The sequence below is a fragment of the Littorina saxatilis genome, linkage group LG14 (assembly GCF_037325665.1).
Source record: "Littorina saxatilis isolate snail1 linkage group LG14, US_GU_Lsax_2.0, whole genome shotgun sequence".
NCBI classification, from domain to species: Eukaryota; Metazoa; Mollusca; class Gastropoda; order Littorinimorpha; family Littorinidae; genus Littorina; species Littorina saxatilis.
Genome location: NC_090258.1, coordinates 29,846,792 through 29,871,320, shown reverse-complemented (window position 1 = coordinate 29,871,320; position 24,529 = coordinate 29,846,792). Strand labels below are relative to the sequence as shown.

Sequence of the window (24,529 nt, the reverse complement as noted above, 5' to 3'; positions counted from 1 at the left end):
TGGAGCATTTTACTTGCACAACAAAGGCTCGTCACAGTGTCATTAAATTACCTGCAAAGCAACCCGGAAGGCTTTAATAGGCAGGGTTTCATTTACTAGTGCGCCCTGCGCCACTGGCGCATTAAATCTGAAAATGTCCCATCACAATTCCCTTCAGTGCCTCGCATTGAGAATACGTACCACCACGCCACCAAATGTACATTTTACATCGGATTACACACACAAACACACATACATGGATAGCGGCACGGTTGGCCTAGTGGTAAGGTGTCCGCCCCGTGATCGGGAGGTCGTGGGTTCGAACCCCGGCCGGGTCATACCTAAGACTTTAAAATTGGCAATCTAGTGGCTGCTCCGCCTGGCGTCTGGCATTATGGGGTTAGTGCTAGGACTGGTTGGTGTCAGAATAATGTGACTGGGTGAGACATGAAGCCTGTGCTGCGACTTCTGTCTTGTGTGTGGCGCACGTTATATGTCAAAGCAGCACCGCCCTGATATGGCCCTTCGTGGTCGGCTGGGCGTTAAACAAACAAACAAACACATACATGGATAACACGATATAGCGGCTAATGTTGGATGGCACCATTTTGCACCCTTTTACATCATTGGTGAAAAACGCGTACAGGCCTCTTTGGCGCTTCTTGCCTTCGACTATGTCCCATCGGAATTTGGTTGAGGGGGACAAATGTCCCATTGCCTTTTTCTCCCAGGTTAAACACTGAATAGGAATACTTTGGCAACTGAAATTTCAAACCTGAAACTATTGACTTAAAATGGACAAGTAATTATAACTTACTGATTATGGCATCCACTTTGTCAGCATCCAGTGCTGCTCTGGTGGATGACCCCCGTGCACAGCTCACAGAGAGCTCAAGTTCTGAAAACAAATAGCAGCATAACAGCCGTGTCATCGCCGAAAATGACCGTTTGCCCCTGATCACGCAGAGGTTCAGATTGCGGGCAGGGATTGTGATGCTGCTCCCCTCCACTAGAGGCACGGACGCTTCAGGAATCACCTGTTGAAAAAACAGTTGATAGCAAATGACCAAACCATCATAGAGAACAAAACAAACATTTCCAACCCAGCCCATAGAATAAAATTTAGAAAATCAGCCACCATGCTACAGCTTTTTTGTTTAATGCACACAAAATACTTAGGATAATCCTTTTTCTGGGCCCACAATAAAACGCCTCCAATGTGACTCACCGACATTGGTACAGAAGGTGGTGGAAGAGGAAGAGAAAGAGAAGGAACCACAGGCATGAAAGACTGGGCAGCAGGCGAAACTCTGCCGGTGACTGCAAATAAATTTAAAAACCAAGCCTGAAAAATGCGTGTTGGCAAACAATCACACAACCATGCACAAACTAACATCAATTTCATCACCCGCAGCAATAAGTACAGCAAAATAACATACAGTAACCATTGAATCCGTCGCGATATAACCTTGAATAGTTGAAAACGACGTTAAACACCAAATAAAGAAAGAAACATTGAATCAGACACCTCAGAAAAGTAGTTAAACACTAGGAGATAGCCCTGTTGATTAACTGTACAAAATAGGTCTTTAAACAGGAAATGCCCATGCAAATATATAGTTGTAAAACTCACCTTTCAATTGATCCTCCTTCAGCCAAAACACATCCTTCTCTAACTGGAGCTCCCATGGGGTCGCCTTCACGCGGCGGGAGTGTTTCCACTAAGCTACCCCACCCCTTTACTTCTCTTCTTTTGTCTTATTTCTGCCTTACCAGTCCTTTCACCTATATTTCCCTCCAAAAAACTCTCCCTACTATTCCCTGCAGTTTTCTGATTCCTTTCTTGTCTTATTTCTACCTGACTGGATCCGTCACCTTTATTTCACTTCCCAAAAGTCTTCTTTTCCACATCCTTATTTCTCTGTGGTCTTCTTAAGACCCAGCGTGTTTGCCGTGCGCTGCGACCTGTACCGGTTTGGGCTGGTGACCTGATGATTGAGGGGTTTACTTAGTTGCGACTTTGTAGCGCCAACACATCATTTTGGCCCAGTCTTTATCTAAGACAGGAGGTTGAAAAAGGCTTACCCGCTTCAATCAATCGGCTGGTCAAGTCTGGGTATATGTCTTGAGCATATTGCATCGGACCTTTGGCTAAAGGAGCAAGCGGCGGTAGGAGGGGGCGGCGGTAGTCGGGACAAACACTATGCCAAGTTGTTACCTAATCCGTTTCCGCTTGGAAAGAGTTGACGAACATTATGCCAAGTTGTTACCTAACCCGTTTCCGCTTGGAAAGAGTTAAATCTCCTATTACAGATTGATACCATATGTTTCCTCTTATCGCTGCGTATATCCATCTGTATCCTTGGCGCTCTGGAGTTGGATAACCGCTCCACCTAAGCGTCCCCTTGTTGGGCTCCGTGGTGGGTGGGGATCAGATGCGACGAAGATAAAGGCCTCAAACATGGCTTCCTCTTCTTTTTCTTCTTTTTTTTCAAACACCCAAAACAGGAACAAACGAAGATACTGCGTTGACTCTGATTCTGACGATGAAGTCCGAGTCAGAGCAACAAAGAACAACATCAGCGAGGCCTGGCCCCGTTTCATTGTTGTTGAGACAGCAGATGAGGCACAGCCCATCTCCAAACTTTCGCCTTTTGCGATACAGAAGGTTATTGCAGGAGTATCATCAACGATAGACAACATTAAGAGGCTTCGAAATGGTTCTCTACTGATTGAATGTCCTTCAAAAAAGGCATCAGATGGTCTTCTCCGTCTGAATGGTCAGAAATTTGTTGATAGACCGGTCAAGGTCAGTCCTCACAGAGGCCTGAACACCAGCAAAGGAGTCATCCGATGCCGAGAGCTGGAGGGCCTCAGTGAGGCTGAAATAAAAGAAGGCCTAAAGGATCAAGGTGTCATTGATGTGTACCGGGTGCTGATCAGGAAGGGCGATATCAGAGTACCCACCAACACCCTTTTCGTCACTTTTTGTACACCAACCATCCCTGAGAAAATAAAAGTGGGATTTGTTCAAATAAGAGTGACTTTGTATATTCCATCACCAATGAGATGTTTCCAATGCCAAAGATTTGGACATTCAAAGGCTGGATGTAAACAGAAGGCAGTGTGCGAGAGGTGTGGCGGAGATCCTCACGAAGGTCCCTGCACATCACCACCCACCTGCACAAACTGTAAGGGAAACCATTCCCCGTCCTCCAGAGAATGTCCAAAATACAAGTTTGAACAGGCCATTCAAAAAACAAAAACGGAGAAAAAGATGTCTTTCTCAGACGCCAGGAAGGAGGTTGAAAAAACGAATGTTTTTTCCTTCCAGAAAAGTTTTGCGGCAGCAGTCAGTCAAAGACCTGCAACAAAGTCAACACCCACCCAGACCAGTATTTCATATAGGTCTGTGGGTGTCCAGGCAGGCCCGTCCATGTTGAAAAGGACAGAGCCCACAAGAAACAAAAGTATTTGTACACAGACAGATGAAAGCACAGGTGGGGCTATCCCCACTGGAGACTCTATGGGGTCTCCTGGTGAGGTTTGCTTCACCGCCCCAACTGGAGACCCTGTGGGGGCTCCTGGTGAGGTTCGCTTCACCACCCCAATTGAGGACCCTACGGGGTCTCCTGGTGAGGTTCGCTTCACCACCCCAACCCAGAAGCCCGTTCACAGGGCAACTCACAGGAAGGGGGCCGTCGAGGTAGTGGAGGTAGTGGACCTTACTCAATCCACACCACGAACACCTCCGGACAAGGGAAAAGTTACTCTGCCCCAAAGATCGCCTCGCACCCCAAAAATGGAGAAAAATCCCATCACACTATACAATCATTTTGGGAGTTTATCCGACGAAGAGGGTATGGAGGCAGAAACTTCTTAAAACTAAACAAACATAGCCAATTTTATTCAATGGAATTGTAGAGGGGTCCAAGCTAACTATGAAGAATTATGTCTACTTTTACACAAATTTCATCCTGTTGCTACAGCATTACAGGAAACAATGCTGAAACCAAACAAAGATTTTAATGTATCTGGATACAATGTTTTTAGAAACCATTCAGACAATAACACGTCTGGGGGAGTTGCTCTTTTGATTAAGAAAAGTGTACTTTGTAGTGAGATCAACCTATGTACAAACATTCAAGCCGTCGCAGCACGAGTGACATTAGATAAAACCATCACTCTCTGCAGTGTATATCTGTCACCATCCAAATGTTACACGAAGCACGATCTTGAAAATCTTATTGATCAGCTTCCAGCTCCCTTTGTTTTAATGGGAGATTTTAACGCTCAGTCCCCTTTATGGGGCAGCAACTCTCTAAGTACGAGAGGACGAATTCTAGAAGATTTTTTAGACAATCGTAATCTATGCGTTTTAAACGATGGAGTACCAACATATCTCCATCCAGCAACAGGATGCAAGTCCATACTAGATCTAGTTATTTGCGACACCTCTCTTGTTCTAGACTTTGAATTTAAAGTCTATGATGACACATGTGGTAGCGATCATTTCCCTATCTTGATGTCTCAAATAGATGGATTGGAAGAAGCTTCCCCCCAGAGATGGAACCTGAACAAGGCAAACTGGCTGTCTTTTACTGCCGAATGTTCTGTCCAACTCACAGAAGACACTGTCTTTGATGGAAGTGACGACCCATCATCTATTTTTACAAACACTCTACAAGACATTGCCACTGAGTACATCCCAAAAACATCTTCAAACAACCGCATTAAAGTGCCATGGTTTAATAAAGAATGCCAAGAAGCCCGATCTGAGCGAAAGAGAAGTCTACACAGGTTCTACAGATGCCCGACCCTTAGCAAGAAGTTGACTTTCTTCAGATTTCGCGCTAAGAGTCGCACTGTCATAAAACATTCTAAAAGAACATCCTGGAGGTCTTTTTGCTCAAACTTAAACTCTAAGGTATCATCAAGTAAAGTTTGGAATGCTATTCGTAAAATCAAAGGGAAAAAAGGATCTGCATCAATTAACCACCTTGTGGTAAATGGATCCCTTATAACCCAAAAGAATGAAGTAGCAAACGTTCTGGCTTCAACAATGGAAAAAAACTCATCAACAGAAAATTACTGCACAGATTTTCAAAAAATCAAAGCCACCCAAGAACGTAAACCCATAAACTTCTCATCTCAGAATGAGGAGAACTACAACAAGTTGTTCAGTATAACTGAACTCAAACAAGCCTTACAAAAATGCAACAACTCAGCAACGGGGCTGGACGGAATACATTATCAGTTTCTCACACACCTACCAGAAAGTTGTCTTCTGGTCCTGCTGAAGGTTTTTAACCACATATGGGAGAGTGGATCCTTTCCACCTTCATGGCAAGAAGCGATGATTGTCCCCATTCCAAAACCAGGTAAAGATCATACAAACCCCAGCAACTACCGTCCGATAGCCTTGACCAGCTGTCTGTGTAAAACCATGGAGCGATTGGTCAACGCTAGGATGGTGTGGTACCTAGAAAAACAAAACCTCTTAAGTGATGTGCAATGTGGCTTCCGAAAGGGACACAGCACCACTGATCATTTGGTACGTTTTGAGACCTTCGTTCGAGAGGCCTTTGCGAGATCTGAACATGTACTAGCTATATTTTTTGATCTCGAGAAGGCTTACGACACGACCTGGAAACACGGTATTTTAGCTGATTTGCATGAAATGGGTTTTCGTGGACGTCTCCCTGTTTTTGTGGAAGGATTTCTAAGTAATCGATTTTTTACAGTACGGGTCGGTCCCAACCTATCAGAGTTCTGTCAACAAGAGATGGGTGTTCCTCAAGGAAGCATTCTATCACCCATGTTGTTCAACATCAAAATCAATAACATAGTTAAGGCAGTACTGAAAGGATCCGAGTCATCCTTGTTTGTTGATGACTTTGCACTTTGTGTGCGTGGCAAATCCCTACATAGAGTGGAAAGGCAGCTTCAATTATGTATCGAAAAGGTGCAAAAATGGGTAACAGAGAACGGTTTCAAATTTTCCACCAGCAAAACTGTCTGTATGCATCTTTGCAAACAAAGGGGAGCCATGCCAGAACCCTCTCTGGTCCTGAATGGTAATCCTGTCAAGGTTGTTGAAGAATTTAAATTCCTAGGACTGACCTTTGACCGTCGACTAACATTCCTTAAACATATCCAGTATCTGAGAACATCATGTCTGAAAGCTCTGGATGTATTGAAAGTGGTTTCTCATACGGACTGGGGTGCTGACCGCACAGTCCTACTCAGACTTTACCGTGCTTTAATCCGATCCAAGTTGGACTATGGTTGTGTCGTCTATGGTGGAGCCGCAAAATCCAACCTAAGGCTATTAGACACAATACACCACCAGGGTATACGTCTTTGTCTGGGAGCTTTCAGGACGTCTCCAGTACAGTCCTTATATTTTGAGGCCAAAGAACCCTCTCTGAGGCTGCGACGCCTGAAACTCACCCTAAATTATGTGTTGAAACTGAAAGCTATGCCTACAAATCCAGCCTACCAATGCGTATTTCAACCACAATGCTCTGAATTTTTTGAAAGTCACCCAAATGATCGAGCACCTCTGTCTTCTCGGATTCAGTCACATCTGGCCGAATCAAAGATAAAACTCGATCATGTTAGTGAAAATCGATGGACAGAAACACCTCCATGGACATTGCCAGATCCAGTTGTTCGACTCGATCTGACAAGGTTAAAGAAGTCAGAGACAAATGATTTGATTTTTAAACAGTGTTTTAGCCAGTTCTGTACCGAGTTTCCTTCCCATCAACGAATATACACTGATGGGTCCAAAGCTGAAAGTAAAGTGGCATCAGCTTCTGTCACTGGTCCTAAACTCGATAGGGCCTTTTCGGCCCGTCTTCCGGATGACAGTTCTGTATTTTCTGCAGAGTTGAAAGCTTTACAGCTAGCTCTGAAACAGGTATATCAGTCAAAAAAGAAAGACTTCCTGATTCTGTCGGATTCCCTATCGGCTCTTACCGCCGTGAAGAGAACTCAGCTAGATCACCCACTGTTGGTCGAAATCCAAGAGCTACATGCATCTCTGATTGAAGAAGGCAAAAGGATTGTGTTTGCATGGGTGCCATCCCATGTTGGAATTAGAGGCAACTCTGCAGCTGATCAAGCTGCTAAAGAAGCCAGAGAAAGACTCATCACTGACAAACACACAAAGCATTCAGATTTCAGAACTCGCACCAACATGTACATAAAGTACCTATGGCAGAGTGAATGGGACGAATGTGAAGAAAATAAACTTCATAAGATCGTCCCCCAGCTGTCGGACAGCCTACCCCAATGTCGCCTCAACAGGAAAGAAGAGACAGTTCTCTGTCGCTTACACATTGGGCACAGTCACATTACACATTCGTATTCGTCCTGATATGGCTCTGCGTAGTCGGCTGGACGTTAAGCAACAAACAAACAAACAAACAAACAAAAAACACATTCGTATCTGCTGAAAGGTGAAGATCCACCATACTGTTTTGGATGTGACGAACCATGGACATTAGAACATGTTCTCACAAAATGTGTAGACGTTCAAGAATTTCGAGACAAACACTACAATGCGGAAACACTGAAGGTTTTATTCCGGGATGTTCCCCCGGACAAGATTTTTAACTTTTTAAAAGAGATCAAGATTTTTTACAAGATTTAAAGTACCAGAAGTGAAAATTATTAATTTTTAGAACCTTCTTTTACAGTGATAGATTTGAATGTAAATAGTCTGAAACGTAGAACTTGCCATATGAAGGGAAAAGAAAATAACTGCATCGGTCTCGAATAGCAGCTAGCATCTGCTGAAGAGACATTAAACCCCAAAAACCAACCAACCAACCATCTCTAACTGGCCGAGGCGCTCGGAGCAGGGACAGACTGCTCCACATCCAGGAGGTGGTAGAAGGGTTGGTGCGTTGCTTTCCAACAACCCCGTAAAAGAGGTTGCCAGGTAGGAGGAAGCGGAATCCCCATCCCAATAATGGCAGTCATCCTGCCAATACCCATACTCCATAGGTGGCCAGGCAGCAGTGGCGGAGGAGACTGAATAACTAAGTGGAGGTTGCAGGGCAGAGGCGGTGGAGGCTGAATAGCCCCGAGACGAAGTAGGTTGCTGGGCAGCAGTAGCGGTGTGATCCTGGGATGCTGGTTGCCGGGCAGCAGAGGCTGAATTGCCCCGAGACTGAGTAGGTTGCTGTGCAGCAGTAGCGGTGTGGTCCTGGGATGCTGGTTGCCGGGCAGCAGGGGCTGAATTGCCCTGAGACTGAGTAGGTTGCTGTGCAGCAGTAGCGGTGTGGTCCTGGGATGCTGGTTGCCTGGCAGCAGGGGCTGAATTGCCCCGAGACTGAGTAGGTTGCTGTGCAGCAGTAGCAGTGTGGCCCTGGGATGCTGGTTGCCGGGCAGCAGGGGCTGAATATCCCCGAGACTGAGTAGGTTGCTGGGCCTGGGCAGTATTTGCAGAGGCAGTAGTGGTGTGCAGGTCCTGGGATGCTGGTTGCCGGGCAGCAGGGGCCTCTGGGAATATGGGGGCTGGTATTTTTATATCATGGGTTTTATGAATTTTCTTCTTTTATTCTTTTATATTTATTAATTAATGACCTATATGTGCTGATGACTAAATTAATTTCCTTTGTTGGATCAATAAAATGTTATGAGTTATGAGTTATGGACGGGCAGCAGGGGCTAATACAGAGGGTGGGGGGGGATGAATTGTCACTATTGTGGTGACGGCCGAGGTGCTTGATTTCGGTAGTTTATTCATTATCCTGGCAGCCAGACACTGCGAACCTGAGAACTGCGTCGCCTTAGGCCCCACAGCTGGGGATGCCTCTCTCTTTTCTGAAAAAAGAGCAATTTTGATTTAGAGATCATGATGCCAAAATTAAGCACAGCATCAATCAGAGATGAAAGCGACTTCTTCTTCTTCTGCGTTCGATGTTAGATGAAAGCGACAACTTTCATCAAATGTGGTCCAACCTTTATGGAGGGGAAAAGAACAAATATTCAACACATACAGTCCAATCATTTGGGAACGGAAACATACATTTACGATTAAAGCCTCCAGGCACACTCTTTATGTAAAAGCAGCCCAGCTCACAATATCGGACACTCCAAGCTTTCACATCATAGACCATCCTGCTACCAGGCCACATAGAAAACATTAACAGTCAGCTAGCATTGATGAGTTTGAATTTGCCTTTGGTTTAGAAATCATAGTTGAAAAAGGCACTAGTGTTATTTACAAAAACAAATTTATTGAAAATATCTAATAGGAACAAAGAGCACCAAGACTGCTCATAAGCATGTGACCTTTACTCATGATTTTACTCAACACATAGATCCAACTCATAGATAGAAGTTCCCAGAAACATGAAGAAAACACTATAAGAAGCTTATTAAGTGGGCATTTTTTTATGTTCCTACCAATACAATAAAATATATGTATCAAACATTTGCATAAGCAGAACATCCAGAAACAACAATCACCTCATGCGCTCAACAGAAAACTCTAAAGTTCAACACTCACTGGCACTAACAGCAACGGCCGCTGGACGTCCACGTTTTTTCTGGGACTCTGGTGTGGCTGATGGTGTAGAGGGTCGCTTTGAGTTTGACGGATCTATTGTCGGAGTAGAAGGGCAGTATCTGAGACACCAAATAAAGAAAGAAAGAAAGAAAGCTGTTCCGTAACGCCTCCACCGACAAAACTCGCTTTTCGGTTTTTTATTTAGATAAAGAGAGTATTATCTGACAGCATTTGAAGTGTCATTCTTTAGAATAAATCACGCTGATATTGTTGAATTACATTTTTACTTTGTCTTGTTAATTATTAGTGTACCGGCACGGTTGGCCTAGTGGTAAGGTGTCCGCCCCGTGATCGGGAGGTAGTGGGTTCGAACCCCGGCCGGGTCATGCCTAAGACTTTAAAATTGGCAATCTAGTGGCTGCTCCGCCTGGCGTCTGGCATTATGGGGTTAGTGCTAGGACTGGTTGGTCCAGTGTCAGAATAATGTGACTGGGTGAGACATGAAGCCTGTGCTGCGACTTCTCTCTTGTGTGTGGCGCACGTTATATGTCAAAGCAGCACCGCCCTGATATGGCCCTTCGTGGTCGGCTGGGCGTTAAAGCAAACAAGCAAACAAACAATTATTAGCGTGATAAACAAAAAGGGTCCCTGCCTGAACGTTATAACATTTAGAGGGTCACCTAGAATCCGTCCTGATTGGTCAAAAAGCCATATGGGGCACTGAATTGGTAATAAAGGCAGATAGTGTGTGTTCAGTTCATGTTTTGATATCACTGAGAAAATTTTGTTTTGTTGAATTTAGTAGCAGATTAACTTTGGCATATAAAATAAAATATTGTTCAAAACTGACCGTGGGATTGCAGTCTCTTGTCGAAGCAACTGAGTGCAGAAATTAGTTGAAAGGGGAACTACTGTTGTCGCTAGACAAAGTGTGAGAGTTACTTGCCTTGGGAATTTGCTTGCATTGATGAGAGATCTGAAGCGAGTACAGTGGAACCCCCGTTTTAAGACCCCCCAATTTAAGACTTCCTCCCTTTTAAGACCCTGTTTTCTCAGACTTTCTGTTCATAACCTCTGTAAATTTACCCCCATTTTAAGACTCCCTCCTTTTTAAGGCCTGATTTTCTCAGATTTTAGGAGGTCTTAAATCGGGGGTTCCACTGTATCTCTGCACTGATCTGGAACTGGAGTAAAAAAAAAATGTGCCTCCGTGTGTTGCGTAAGTCCACTGGTTTAGAAGCGCAGTATCATGTTGTGTTCCTGGCAATGCGCCGTACAGGTTAGCAATCAACCCACTTGAATTAACAACTGATTGGAATTTCAGGGCATTGACCTTTTTGTGACCATTGTAAACCTCCCTCTGGTGAATGGACGGCTTACACATTTCACGCACAGTCCCATCAATAAACCCCCAACAGTTATGCAACGGACTCCCCTTAGCATGAATGGCTGCACAGTAGCCGTTTGAACTCTCGTGATTTTAACATTAGATTTAAAGTAACATTAACATACGAAAGTTGTGAACCTTTAGAACCTCCTTTTTACAGTGATAGACCTGAATGTTAATAGTTTTAAATAAGCATGGAGCTTGCCATGTGAACTGAGATTTTAAAGGACACAAATTTGCTTCGGTCTCAGCAATATTGCAATATCGGCTGAAAAAACTATAAAAGCCAATAACCAACCAACCTACCAATCTTGTCTTTTTATGTGTAGGAAAAGGTGATAGTGACCATGCATATGCAGTTTATATAACTTACCTGTTTCGGTGTGTGGTAGAGCTGGCGCGCATTTGATTCAGTGAGTAAGCCATGTCTAACCCAAAGATTTGGGCCGCATTGTTGAATGTTGAAGGAGTGTTTCATCCATGTTAGCCCCAGTGTCTGGTTCGCCAGTTTAATCTTTCAAGCATGGAGCTTCCCATGTGAAGTGACGGGGGAAAAAAAACCATACATCGGTCTCGAATAGCAATATCAGCTGAATAGACCAACCAACCAGCCATCTCCAGTTTGATTTGTCACGCCACCAATCCAGTACCGCCCTGTTATGGCCCTTCGTGGTCGGCTGGGCGTTAAGCAAACAAACAAACAAAACCATTCCAGTATATATATTTCCGCTTTCATCGTCACTGAAAGGAAATGGTTGGAGAGCTTCATTGGTGTCATGCTGGATGTGCAGGGCTGGCTTGCTGTGTGACTGGCTCTCTCCGTCAATCCCATCTCCCCCCTTTCCCCGTCGCGATATAACCTTGAATGGTTGAAAACGACGTTAAACACCAAATAAAGAAAGTCTCTCCGTCAAGTTCACGCAGTGGGAGAGTTTTAACTAAACTTCTCCAGTGATCAACCTGATTGTAAATATTGTTTTGTAGCATTGGAGTTTACCTGAAAAGAAAAAAAACTTGCATCGTTATTTTATCTTCGTCCTCTTGTGATCTTCTTTCTGACTCGTCATCTTTGCTGCTGAATGAAGACTCCGATTCTTTTTCTTGGGTGGAAATGAACGAACAGATGTTGTCATCCTTGTCTTGAGTTTTAGAAGGAAACAAACTTGCAACGGTCTCGAATAGCATTATCTGCCGAGGAGACGATAAACAATAATAAGCATCCAACCAAGCAATCATGTGTGTTGACTTTATGCAAAATATTGAACTGCGAGCGAAAGCGAGCTTTTCATATTTGAAAAAGCATCTCGTGTACATCTGGTACGACAGAGCAAGCCATGTAGTATTGTGTTTATTCTACATGTTGAAACACACAATAAGCACACATAGCTCAATATAAGTACTCTTCAATTGTGGGTGGCTGAAGTCCAAAGTAGAGAGAGTTCTGCTTGTGACCTCGAATACAGAGATGGCAGTTGGTAAGAAGAGCACCCACCACATACAGCATCCCCACCGGGGACAGAAATAACTTGAGGTTGTATTTGAAATCCAAGAAAGCATACAGGATGCCACAATCCTACCAAACTGCCACTCAACGGCCCGTTTGACTTTACTATTCTCAGTCTTAAACATTTGCTGTTGTGGGATCAACACCCGACCCCAGTGATGACGCTGTAAATGTGGTCTGAGAGGGTATGCAGGATTACCATACTGACACAGGGGTCACATCCCTCCTCGCTGAAATTGTCAAGGGAAAACATCCTTTCAAATATGCATGGCTCTATTTTCTCTCTCTTCATCCTCCACCATGTCCAGCATTGCAGCAAATTCAAAATCGTCGAAGCCCGCATCAAACGCCAACTCTAGCAGGACAGCCCGGATATCCATTATCTGTAAAAATAAAAATTCAAAAAAAGATCATTACGGGAATAATTGTAAGCAGACAACAACCAGCCAGAGCAAAGCAAAACACGACCTGTCTACTCAAGTGATAGAAGTCGATTGAGGTTTATCACGTGGTAGGCACCAATGGTGACGTAGCTCACTATATGGGAGGCAACCTAGTGTGGCAAGTACATTGGTGCTGTCACTTTTTTAGTTGGGGTTGCTTCCCTTATACCTAGACGGGTAGCTTTTATCAGACCTAGCATCTCGAAGTGTGTCAATGCATATTATGTGATTCGGAGTAAGAATATGTAATTAAATGTGTGCATAGTCACCCTGTTTCCCTACAAAATTCATTACAAAATTTGGTTAAAGTTGAACAGTGTTTTTGTGTTCATATTTTCACTCCCTCTCCTCAGGAAGTAGACTCGGGTGTCAATTTGAACCTTGTTTCCATGGCCCACAGAGGTGTGTTGGTATTCAGGAACATAGACTTGTCGAGTCTCTGTAGGTCGTCTTTTGACAGGGGTGGTGTATGCCTCGCATCTCCTTTTCCCTCCCTCTTGATTTCCGAGCTTGAAATTCTCAGTGGTTTTCTTGAAATCTTGAAATTGGATCTTTCAACAAGTCAAACAAGTCAAGTTTGTTGAAAGGTGGTGCCTGTAGGTACCGGTAGAGGGCGTATCTTAGCCCTTGGAGACTTTTCCCCCTGTAGAGCTGGCCGTCCTGGGTACGCGCACAAACATAGAAAAGCGCTAGGGTGTCGTTCAGCTGCTCGGGTGTAAAGTTTTCGAAATCAATGACCGTCAATTGAGAGGATGGTCGATAAAAATTATCACTCGAATGCGATAACAAAATAAATTTCTGCGACAAAACGTCTTACCACGCCAAGTTCAAGACGGAAAAGAAAGCTGAGAGATTTACCTCCCTTGATTTAACCTATGAGTGACTTTCTACAGAAAAGCATCCAAATATTTATTTCCGACTGACTGTCTTGCTTATTACGGAGGTGGCAGCCGAACCAGGTCATAACCAAATTAAATTCTATTGTCGTTAGTCTCCCAGGGCAAGGTTTATTTTATCTGAAGTGTCTGCAAGTATGTATATATAGAGCTCATGCAATTATTGACCCTCTGGTGTTATGGATATTGATAGACGGACAAGAGATTCGTGACAAACACTGCAGTGCAGAAACTCTGAAGGTTTTATTGTGGGATGTTCCCCCAGACAAGTACAAAATGTGAAAGTGATGGAAAAGGAAACAAACTTGCATCGGTCTCGAATAGCATTAACTGCTGAAGAGACGATTAACAACAATTTCAGGTGTGGGACATTTCCGCGGACACAACTTACGAATTCTGCTGGAGTAATCTATTTTTCCGCGTCAAATAATATTTAACGATTTTATTCTCAAACAGCATTTATTTCTAAAACAAAGTTCGGAATCGTATTTGGTACAGTCTTCGCCTTTGCCTTTTCCGGTTTGCGAAACATAATGGCGCGCCGCAAAGACATTGTCAAACGAAGCAAATGGTTCAAACAGCGTTTTATTCAAATACAGCTTTACAAAGCCGTGAAAAATATGTTTTTATAAAGGAGCACAAGATAAACTTATGAATGTGCTCTTAGAGACAAAATAATGAATTGGCGGACGATATTGTAAATTCGTAATTGAAACTAATAAAAACAACAATAATAAGAATAACGAGAAGAAAACTAAGTGCTTCACAACAACAGTAGAGAAGCACACAAAATGGAGTATTACATATGTAAATAGAGAAACTGAGACTGAGAGAGAGACTGTGCACCCACTACATAACAATACAGTTTCTAACAAAAAATAACAATTAATTCAATCTTAACCAAAACGTTGACTGTCTAAAATAAATCTCTGAATCTGATAAAACTTCGCTTTGTTTTCAGTGAGTGATTTGTCGCTGTTGCCGTACACTACAAAAAAACAGTGTTATCATTATAATCAGGCAACCGGCACGGTTGGCCTAGTGGTAAGGCGTCCGCCTCGTGATCGGGAGGTCGTGGGTTCGAACCCCGGCCGGGTCATACCTAAGACTTTAAAATTGGCAATCTAGTGGCTGCTCCGCCTGGCGTCTGCCATTATGGGGTTAGTGCTAGGACTGGTTGGTCCGGTGTCAGAATAATGTGACTGGGTGAGACATGAAGCCTGTGCTGCGACTTCTGTCTTGTGTGTGGCGCACGTATTATGTCAAAGCAGCACCGCCCTGATATGGCCCTTCGTGGTCGGCTGGGCGTTAAGCAAACAAACAAACAAAACAAACAAATTATAATCAGGCAAAGCCCGTCGCGATATAACCTTGAATGGTTGAAAACGACGTTAAACACCTAATAAAGAAAGAAAGAATCAGGCAGTCTTAATTGTGGTCACTCGGACAATCAAATAAAAAAATGTTTGCAATGTTCAAAATGAAATCCGCACCTGCATAAAGTTTCATTTGAGTTGCGTTTCTTTCGCCAGGTACTGTACTCCGCAGTCTCTGACCATACTATGTCATGTGAAATCATCGTTTGCCCAATAAAGTAGGGGATAGACTGACAGAGTTCTTATAAGTAGGAAAACAAATGCCTTTCCAGTCATGTAACTGTTATTAGAATATTTATTAAATGCCTGATCACAAATTCGATCTGCACTCAAAAATATCTGCCTCGTTGGGGTTTACTTTACAACAGGTAGTTTACACTTCAATGGCTCAGAAAGGGTTGCCGCTGTGCATTCCTCGATGTTTGCAGAAGAAATTTTCCACCAAGTCACTGTTAAAGCGGGCAGGGACAACTCCACTCTCAGGGTACTCAGTCAGGTGGAGTCGGCATACCTCTGGGAAAGTCACCAGCATGTTCTGGACGTCGTCAGCACATTCTTTGGAGAGGAAGTTCTTGGGGCACTTAGCAGAAAGACGCCACTTCGTTAACCATTGGCACATGTCGGTGAGCTTGAAAAGTCTTCTGTCATCCATACTTTTGACTTTTCATTGATTGAAACTTGTGTTTGTAAGCAGTTTGACCGTGCCATCAAGGTGAGACCCATCAGGCAGGGAGCCCTGATAGGATTTCATGAGGAGCAGTGTGTCGATGTTGAGCACTTCCTCTGCAAGGTGGTTTCTCATTTTCTCTGTGGAGCTTGGCAGCAAATGTGCATCCGTAATCTCGTGGTGGATAGGTCTGCTGTTGACTTCTCTGTCCCAATGGACAGCGTTCAGCCAATGTTCCTAGTGGTAAGGCGTCCGCCCTGTGATCGGGAGGTCGTGGGTTCGAACCCCGGCCGGGTCATACCTAAGACTTTAAAATTGGCAATCTAGTGGCTGCTCCGCCTGGCGTCTGGCATTATGGGGTTAGTGCTAGGACTGGTTGGTCCGGTGTCAGAATAATGTGACTGGGTGAGACATAAAGCCTGTGCTGCGACTTGTGTCTTGTGTGTGGCGCACGTTATATGTCAAAGCAGCACCGCCCTGATATGGCCCTTCGTGGTCGGCTGGGCGTTAAGCAAACAAACAAATAAACAAACAAACAGCCAATGTTCCCATACAACAGGGTGTCCATTGAGAACTATGCACCTCTTATGAAAATGTTGGGTTCCACTTTTCAAAAACCGGCACGGTTGGCCTAGTGGTAAGGCGTCCGCCCCGTAATCGGGAGGTCGTGGGTTCGAACCCCGGCCGGGTCATACCTAAGACTTTAAAATTGGCAATCTAGTGGCTGCTCCGCCTGGCGTCTGGCATTATGGGGTTAGTGCTAGGACTGGTTCGTCCGGTGTCAGAATAATGTGACTGGGTGAGACATGAAGCCTGTGCTGCGACTTCTGTCTTGCGTGTGGCGCACGTGATATGTCAAAGCAGCACCGCCCTGATATGGCCCTTCGTGGTCGGCTGGGCGTTAAGCAAACAAACAAACTTTTCAAAAGGTTGTTTCTAATTTTTTTCAAGTTGTGTGAATAGTCTTGGCAAAGGGCAACCTGTTTTCTTGGATTTCATGATGGAAGGCTGTCTTTGATGAAAAGTCAGTTCTCCCTGCCTCCATCTTGATGATGGATGAATAATGAGATGAGGATGATTATGATGATGCTTTGGATTTTCAATTTGGTTTTTGAGACTAGCGGCAACTCCACCAACCCAACCTACAGGGACTACTGCACCAATGTCAACGCTGTTGTCCTGGGGCAGTCACTCAAGTCCATAGGCAGACATTCCAACACCAGCCTTGCAGCTGCAGATCCGCTGTCATTGAAGAATGACGGTAAATTAAGTTTATGTAATAGAAATATTCATAATAATTACAATGAATACTTATTTAATAGACAATCTCATAAGATCTCACGGAGATATACAATCACGAGAACAGACTTTCATCTCTCATGAATGTACAGAGTATAAACATGGGTACGTGGTGGAATTATTTTAAATGTAAACAAACCAAACTTAATGATCAAATTAAGTCAGATCATTTATTATTGAGTCACTTGAGAAAAAGTGACTCTATGTAATCGGTCAGTGTTAGTCTGTCCGGCCGGCCGTCCGTAGACACCACCTTAACGTTGGACTTTTCTCGGAAACTATCAAAGCGATCGGGCTCATATTTTGTTTAGTCGTGACCTCCAATGACCTCTACACTTTAACGATGGTTTCGTTGACCTTTGACCTTTTTCAAGGTCACAGGTCAGCGTCAAAGGAAAAATTAGACATTTTATATCTTTTCTCGGAAACTATCAAAGCGATCGGGCTCATATTTTGTTTAGTCGTGACCTCCAATGACCTCTACACTTTAACGATGGTTTCGTTGACCTTTGACCTTTTTCAAGGTCACAGGTCAGCGTCAAAGGAAAAATTAGACATTTTATATCTTTGACAAAGTTCATCGGATGTGATTGAAACTTTGTAGGATTATTCTTTACATCAAAGTATTTACATCTGTAGCCTTTTACGAACGTTATCAGAAAAACAAGGGAGATAACTAGCCTTTTCTGTTCGGCAACACACAAGTTAACGTTGGGCTTTTCTCGGAAACTATAAAAGTGACCGGGCTCAAATTTTATGTGAACGTGACTCATTGTGTTGTGAATAGCAATTTCTTCCTGTCCATCTGATGCCTCATATAATATTCAGAACTGCGAAAGTGACTCGATCGAGCGTTTGCTCTTCTTGTTTTATCTACAAATGGCGACCAGGTGATCTTGTTCATTTACAAACAAATAAATGCATATTTACCTTCATAATTTTCACTGTCAACAACATAAGCTTAACAGGTACAGTGAACATTTCTGCTGAAGAGACATTAAACCCCAAAAACCAACCAACCAACCACAGTGATCATTATCTAGAACTGCTCTCTATCGCAATCAATATAGCTTATTTGTGCAGGAAATAAATGAAAGCTTGGAAAATGTTCGAAACACAGTGCAGACTATAGGAAATGATGAATAAACATAACAAACCTTCTGATTGGCCAGCTATTTACAGCCGTTTGCTATGGCGTGCTAGGGTGCACTCATTCAACTGTTGTCTACTTGAAGTGCTGGAGGTATCAGAAGAGTCATGATCGAGTGTCTTTCATTTTTGACACTTAATTGCTGTTTACACTTTGTGTTACCATTTGCAGGCTACCAAAAATATATAACAAGTATCCGAGTATTTGTCCGTTTTGCTTTGTGATAAACAATGTTTATGGTCTCCCATAAATTAATTTATGTTACTCCCTGGTTTGTGTCAGAAATTACTACATTTAAGGGTTTGTTCACGAATTGCCTCCTCTGTCTACTCTGTCGCGCATGTAATGTTTGAGTGATGTCTCGCTGATGCAAGATTCTTTTTCTATCAAACTTGGACACAAAGGACACGCACTGACACGATATTTTTTTTTTTCCACAAAGAAAACATAACGAATTTTAGATAGAATGCATCGTAAGTTTTTTTTTATTTATCTTTCTTTTTGTTTTTTCACGATTAACGATTGCGATCGGATTCTTTTTTGTGGACGTGCTGTTAGAGTTCTGAAATGGTTTGAGTTCCTTTTTGTATACACTTGAAAGTCAAACTTAGCTGAATGCCGCTGGTTTTCCCGTCGGTGCTGATAGAAGAAATCGACGATCAGGATCACTGGTATCTCTCGAATACAAAACGTAACTGGTCTCCGAACTGGAAACCGGAGACGGAGTAGGAATAGGAAACAACCCACAGGTAACACACCTGGAAAGTAAGATTTTGTCTAATTTTATGCACTCACAGCTTTTTCAACAGTTTCTCTCATCCGTGACATCACAAACTGACTTGCAGGGTTATGACACCCTCATACGATCCATTCTCTCTACGATTCATAGACTCAACATCAACAATCAATCCAACAACAATAATTTCCTAGTAACTTCTATTTAACATCAGGGCTATGCATTAGCAAAACAATGAAATGGTCACCAGTTCGGAAATGAATAATCCATCACAAATATACGTACCCTAACGGTGTAAGAACATGATGAACACAACTATAGGGACCCAAAACTCGAGGGTGTCCGGCTTAGCAACTGGAGCGTCGCCATTCTTTTCTCCCAGGCCGCCGCCGCTCCCACGCTCGTCGCCCGACCGCCGACTCCTCTTCTCTCTCTGGACCCGCTTGGTCTGCACCTCATTCAGCCCCTAGCCTCGCGCCCGACGACTTCGACATCTTCGTGAGGCCTTCGCCGCTAATTCTCATCTCCTCCGGCTTGTATCGCTTCTGAACTTGACTCTAACGTTCACAGAACAGAACTTCTCGCTTGCCGTGCGTTCGCCAACTGATAGCCTTGCCTCGAGTTGGATGTGCCGTTCACTTGACGACCAACCGACTAGCCTCACACTTACGTGGCTTTATCAGAATCGCTGACCAATCATAATATGTTGTCGCTACCTGCGGCCTTTGAACTGACCTGTCTGTTTCCAAGTTCCCAACAAATGATATGACGTCATTAATGAACTGACGTATTTCCGTTCCGGTCTTGGTTATCCTTACAATGCACATGCACTTGCTATATTACATTTGATAAAACATAGAAAAAAAACACTACATTTATTTATTCATCTTATTTCACAACAAAATAATATCCAACCCTAACAAAACAATAAACATAGAGTCGCTGGACATGGATTCACGTAATTTTACGTGACACACGTTATATGTCAAAGCAGCACCGCCCTGATATGGCCCTTCGTGGTCGGCTGGGCGTTAAGCAAACAAACAAACAAAACAAACAAATTATAATCAGGCAAAGCCCGTCGCGATATAACCTTGAATGGTTGAAAACGACGTTAAACACCAAATAAAGAAAGAAAGAATCAGGCAAAGTCTTTATTGTGGTCGCTCGGACAATCAAATAAAAAAATGTTTGCAATGTTCAAAATGAAATGCGCACCTGCATAAAGTTTCATTTGAGTTGCGTTTCTTTCGCCGGGTACTGTACTTTGCAGTCTCTGACCATACTATGTCATGTAAAATCATCGTTTGCCCAATAAAATAGGGGATAGACTGACGAGTTCTTAGTAGGAAAAAAATGCCTTTCCAGTCATGTAACTGTTATTACAATATTTATTAAATGCCTGATCACAAATTCGATCTGCACTCAAAAATATCTGCCTAGTTGGGGTTTACTTTACAACAGGTAGTTTACACTTCAATGGCTCAGAAAGGGTTGCCGCTGTGCATTCCTCGATGTTGGCAGAAGAAATTGTCCACCAAGTCACTGTTGAAGCGGGCAGGGACAACTCCACTCTCAGGGTACTCAGTCAGGTGGAGTCGGCATACCTCTGGGAAAGTCACCAGCATGTTCTGGACGTCGTCAGCACATTCTTTGGAGAGGAAGTTCTTGGGGCACTTATAGCAGAAAGACGCCACTTCGTTAACCATTAGCACATGTCGGTGAGCTTGAAAAGTCTTCTGTCATCCATACTTTTGACTGATATGTGGTCTCTGAAGATAGAGATAATCTCACTTGTGTTTGTAAGCAGTTTGACCGTGCCATCAAGGTGAGACCCATCAGGCAGGGAGCCCTGATAGGATTTCATGAGGAGCAGTGTGTCGATGTTGAGCACTTCCTCTGCAAGGTGGTTTCTCATTTTCTCTGTGGAGCTTGGCAGCAAATGTGCATCCGTAATCTCGTGGTGGATAGGTCTGCTGTTGACTTCTCTGTCCCAACCCAGCTAGCAAGCTTTCGTCGGCCGACTGACGATTTCAGTCGGGTGACGTCGTCAAATGTCGTGTGTCGACGTCCGTTGTCGCGCCGATATCGTTTTGACTGTGTGTAAAACTCGGCAAATGTACGTAATAAACCCCGACATCGGCCCGATGCAATGTTGCTGTCGATAAAAATATGCAGAGTTACGGGAGATAACAACTTGAATTTATTATCATTATTTTAGCATTTGTTACGTCCCCTGTTCAAGCGTCGGGAACGGCGTGACATGACTCTGCAAATGCGAAACTAAATTATTCATATTTGTTGACTTTTTCATATAGGAGTAGGATAATTAATTGTAAGTTTTGTTTGTATATTTGCAATCAAATACAGCATGAGCTCAAACCATGAGTTTTACATTTTTAAAAATACGCCATAATATATACTTGAAATACTCTAATAGCTTTCCTTACGGTACAAACAAGATTGAGTGTGAACATGGCCGGCTAGCTGCTACTTTCCCGCGTGAGCGAAGTTTATTTGTTTTCTTAGTTCAAGTTAATATCGAAAGAAGAGACATTCTTGCGAATGTTGGACAGCACATTGATGATATGTTATCCGAGACGAATGTCGCCTCGGGATCTCAATCTGAGTGCTGGTCCCAGTGCCACGTGGTGGCGGTGATAGTTGACAAGTTAAAATTGTGTAGCCAAGGACGGATGGAAACCTACAGGTGTGTTCAAGCTGTTAACGTCAACTCGAGGACAATGACGGATCCAGCGAGTAAGTGATTTTGGTTTAATGTTAGTTTTGCTGTTATACAGTGGGGGGGGGGGGGGGGGGGGGGGGGGGAGTACATACTGCTGTATCTGTAGATGTAGGTGTTTTGTCCTGTACAGTGGGGGGGGGGGGGGGGGGGGTGGAGTACATACTCATGATACTGCTGAATCTGTAGCTTTAAGTGTGGTTTGCACTGTTACACTTGGGGGGTGGGGTGTATGTATACTGATGTATCTGTAGCTGTAGGTGTGTGTATTGCATTGTAACACTTGGGGGGGGGGGGGGTACATACTGATCTATATGTAGCTGGTGGTGTGTTTTGCACTGATGCACACCAATCTTACATGGTCCAATCTTACATGGTCCAACCTTACATGGTCCAAACCTACATGGTCCAATCTTACATGGTCCAATCTTACATGGTCCAACCTTACATGGTCCAACCTTGCATGGTCCAATCTTGCATGGTCCAATCTTACATGGTCCAACCTTACATGGTCCAACCTTACATGGTCCAATCTTACATGGTCCAACCTTACATGGTCCAACCTTACATGGTCCAATCTTGCATGGTCCAATCTTGCATGGTCCAATCTTGCATGGTCCAACCTTACATGGTCCAACCTTACATGGTCCAACCTTACATGGTCCAATCTTACATGGTCCAACCATACATGGTCCAACCTTACATGGTCCAATCTTACATGGTCCAATCTTACATGGTCCAACCTTACATGGTCCAATCTTACATGGTCCAACCATACATGGTCCAACCTTACATGGTCCAATCTTACATGGTCCAATCTTACATGGTCCAACCTTGCATGGTCCAATCTTACATGGTCCAATCTTACATGGTCCAATCTTACATGGTCCAACCTTACATGGGCCAATCTTACATGGTCCAATATTACATGGTCCAATCTTACATGGTCCATATATATATTATTGGACCATGTAATATTGGACCATGTAATATTGGACCATGTAAGATTGGACCATGTAAGGTTGGACCATGTAATATTGGACCATGTAAGATTGGACCATGTAAGGTTGGACCATGTAATATTGGACCATGTAAGATTGGTCCAATCTTACATGGTCCAACCTTACATGGTCCAACCATACATGGTCCAATCTTACATGGTTCAATCTTGCATGGACCAACCTTACATGGTCCAACCTTACATGGTCCAACCTTACATGGTCCAACCTTACATGGTCCAATCTTACATGGTCCAACCTTACATGGTCCAATCTTACATGGTCCATATATATTATTGGACCATGTAATATTGGACCATGTAAGATTGGACCATGTAAGGTTGGACCATGTAATGTTGGACCATGTAAGATTGGACCATGTAAGATTGGACCATGCGTGACCCAACATGGTTTAAAATCGTCACCACGAGTTTTCGTCACACCCAACAATTCAAAGTGTGGTGCAACACACGAACACTATCCAATGTTTTAGCCATTGGTTTGGATGAGCACGACAAACATTTCGTCTGCTTCTAAAGGTGCTACCGCCTCAGAACCGCAGGCGGTGGAGTACATACTGCTGAATCTGTAGCTGTAAGTGTGGTTTGCACTGTTACACTTGGGGGGTGGGGTGTACATACTGATGTATCTGTAGCTGTAGGTATTGCATTGTAACACTTGGGGGGGGGGGGGGGTGTACATACTGATCTATCTGTAGCTGTAGGCGTGTTTTGTACTGTTACACTTGGGGGGGGGGGCGGTTTGTACATACTGATGTAGCTGTAGGTGTGTTATGTACTGTTACAGTAGGCGGGGAGGGGGGGGGGGGGGTGAACATACTGCTGTATATGTAGCTGTAGGTGTGTTTTGCACACAGGGGGTGGGGGGGGGGGGGGGTTGTACATACTGCTGTATCTGTAGGTCTAGGTGTGTTTTGCACTCTACACGGGGGAAGGCGGTTGAGTGTTGTACATATACTGCTGTATCTGAAGCTGTAGGTATGTTTTGTACTGTTACGTGGTGGCAGCGGGGGGAGGGGGATGTACATAATTCTGAATCTGTAGCTGTAAATGAGTTTTGTACTGTTACAGTGCATGGTGGGGGGGGGGGGGGGGGGTTGGGGGTTGTACATACTGCTGTAGCTGTAGGTGTGTTTTGCACTGTTACTAAGGGGGAGGGGAGGTGTACATACTGCTGTAGCTGTAGCTGTTAGTAATTTTTGCACTGTTACACTTGGGGGGTTGTATATACTGCTGAATCTGTTGCTGTAGGTGTGTTTTATACTGTAATACTGAGGGGGGGGGGGTGTGTATACGGCTGTATCTGTAGCTGTAGGTGTGTTTTGTACTGTTACAGTGAGGGCGGTAGGGGCGGGGGGTTCTACATACTGCTGTATCTCTAGCTGGTGATTTGTTTTGCACTGTTACACTGGGGGGGGGGGGGGGGTTGTACACACTGCTGTATCTGTAGGTTTGTTTTCCACTGTAACACTGGGGGGAGGGGGGGTTATACTGCTGTAGCTGTAGCTGTAAGTGAATTTTGCACTGTTACACTCGGGGGGGGGGGGGGGTGGTGGTGGTACATACTGCTGTATCTGTAGCTGCACCCAGCCAGCAAGACATTAGCGGCCGATAGTCGGCCGAACACCCTTCAAAAAGTCGGGCAGGTGACGTCAAAAGATACGACGCGGGTGTTGGCCCGACTAACTTTTGCAAAGAGGCAACGAGGCGGCCGACAGGCGGCCGAACACCTGTACTATGGCGGCACGCATCCGGTCCGATGTTAATCGGCCCAATGGCTTGTTGGACCTGCGGCCCGACACCTT

General features: G+C 44.0%; 2 protein-coding genes across 3 annotated transcripts in view; one reads left to right on the top strand and one right to left on the bottom strand.

Annotated features, from left to right (window-relative positions):
• The window catches only part of LOC138947535 (uncharacterized), a 118,531-nt gene that overhangs the window by 58,372 nt on the left and 35,630 nt on the right, over positions 1–24,529 (top strand). The gene's annotated exons all lie outside the window — the stretch shown is intronic.
• LOC138946758 (uncharacterized) lies at positions 222–15,763 on the bottom strand. Its single transcript, XM_070318162.1, has 5 exons — positions 15,623–15,763; positions 8,767–8,817; positions 7,820–8,508; positions 1,208–1,646; positions 222–1,016 (listed from the first exon to the last, which is right to left on the bottom strand). The coding sequence occupies exons 1-3, from the start codon at positions 15,761–15,763 to the stop codon at positions 7,825–7,827; spliced, it is 876 nt and encodes a 291-aa protein (XP_070174263.1). The 3' UTR covers positions 222–1,016; positions 1,208–1,646; positions 7,820–7,824.

Excerpts from the sequence above, each read along its gene's own strand:
- LOC138946758 (XM_070318162.1), bottom strand. The coding sequence starts at position 15,763 with ATGGATGACAGAAGACTTTTCAAGCTCACCGACATGTGCCAATGGTTA. Across the intron at positions 8,818-15,622 it reads TGCTGGTGACTTTCCCAGAG|AAAAGAGAGAGGCATCCCCA; the intron begins GTATGCCGACTC and ends CTCTTTTTTCAG. Across the intron at positions 8,509-8,766 it reads TAAGGCGACGCAGTTCTCAG|CCCCCATATTCCCAGAGGCC; the intron begins GTTCGCAGTGTC and ends TAAAAATACCAG.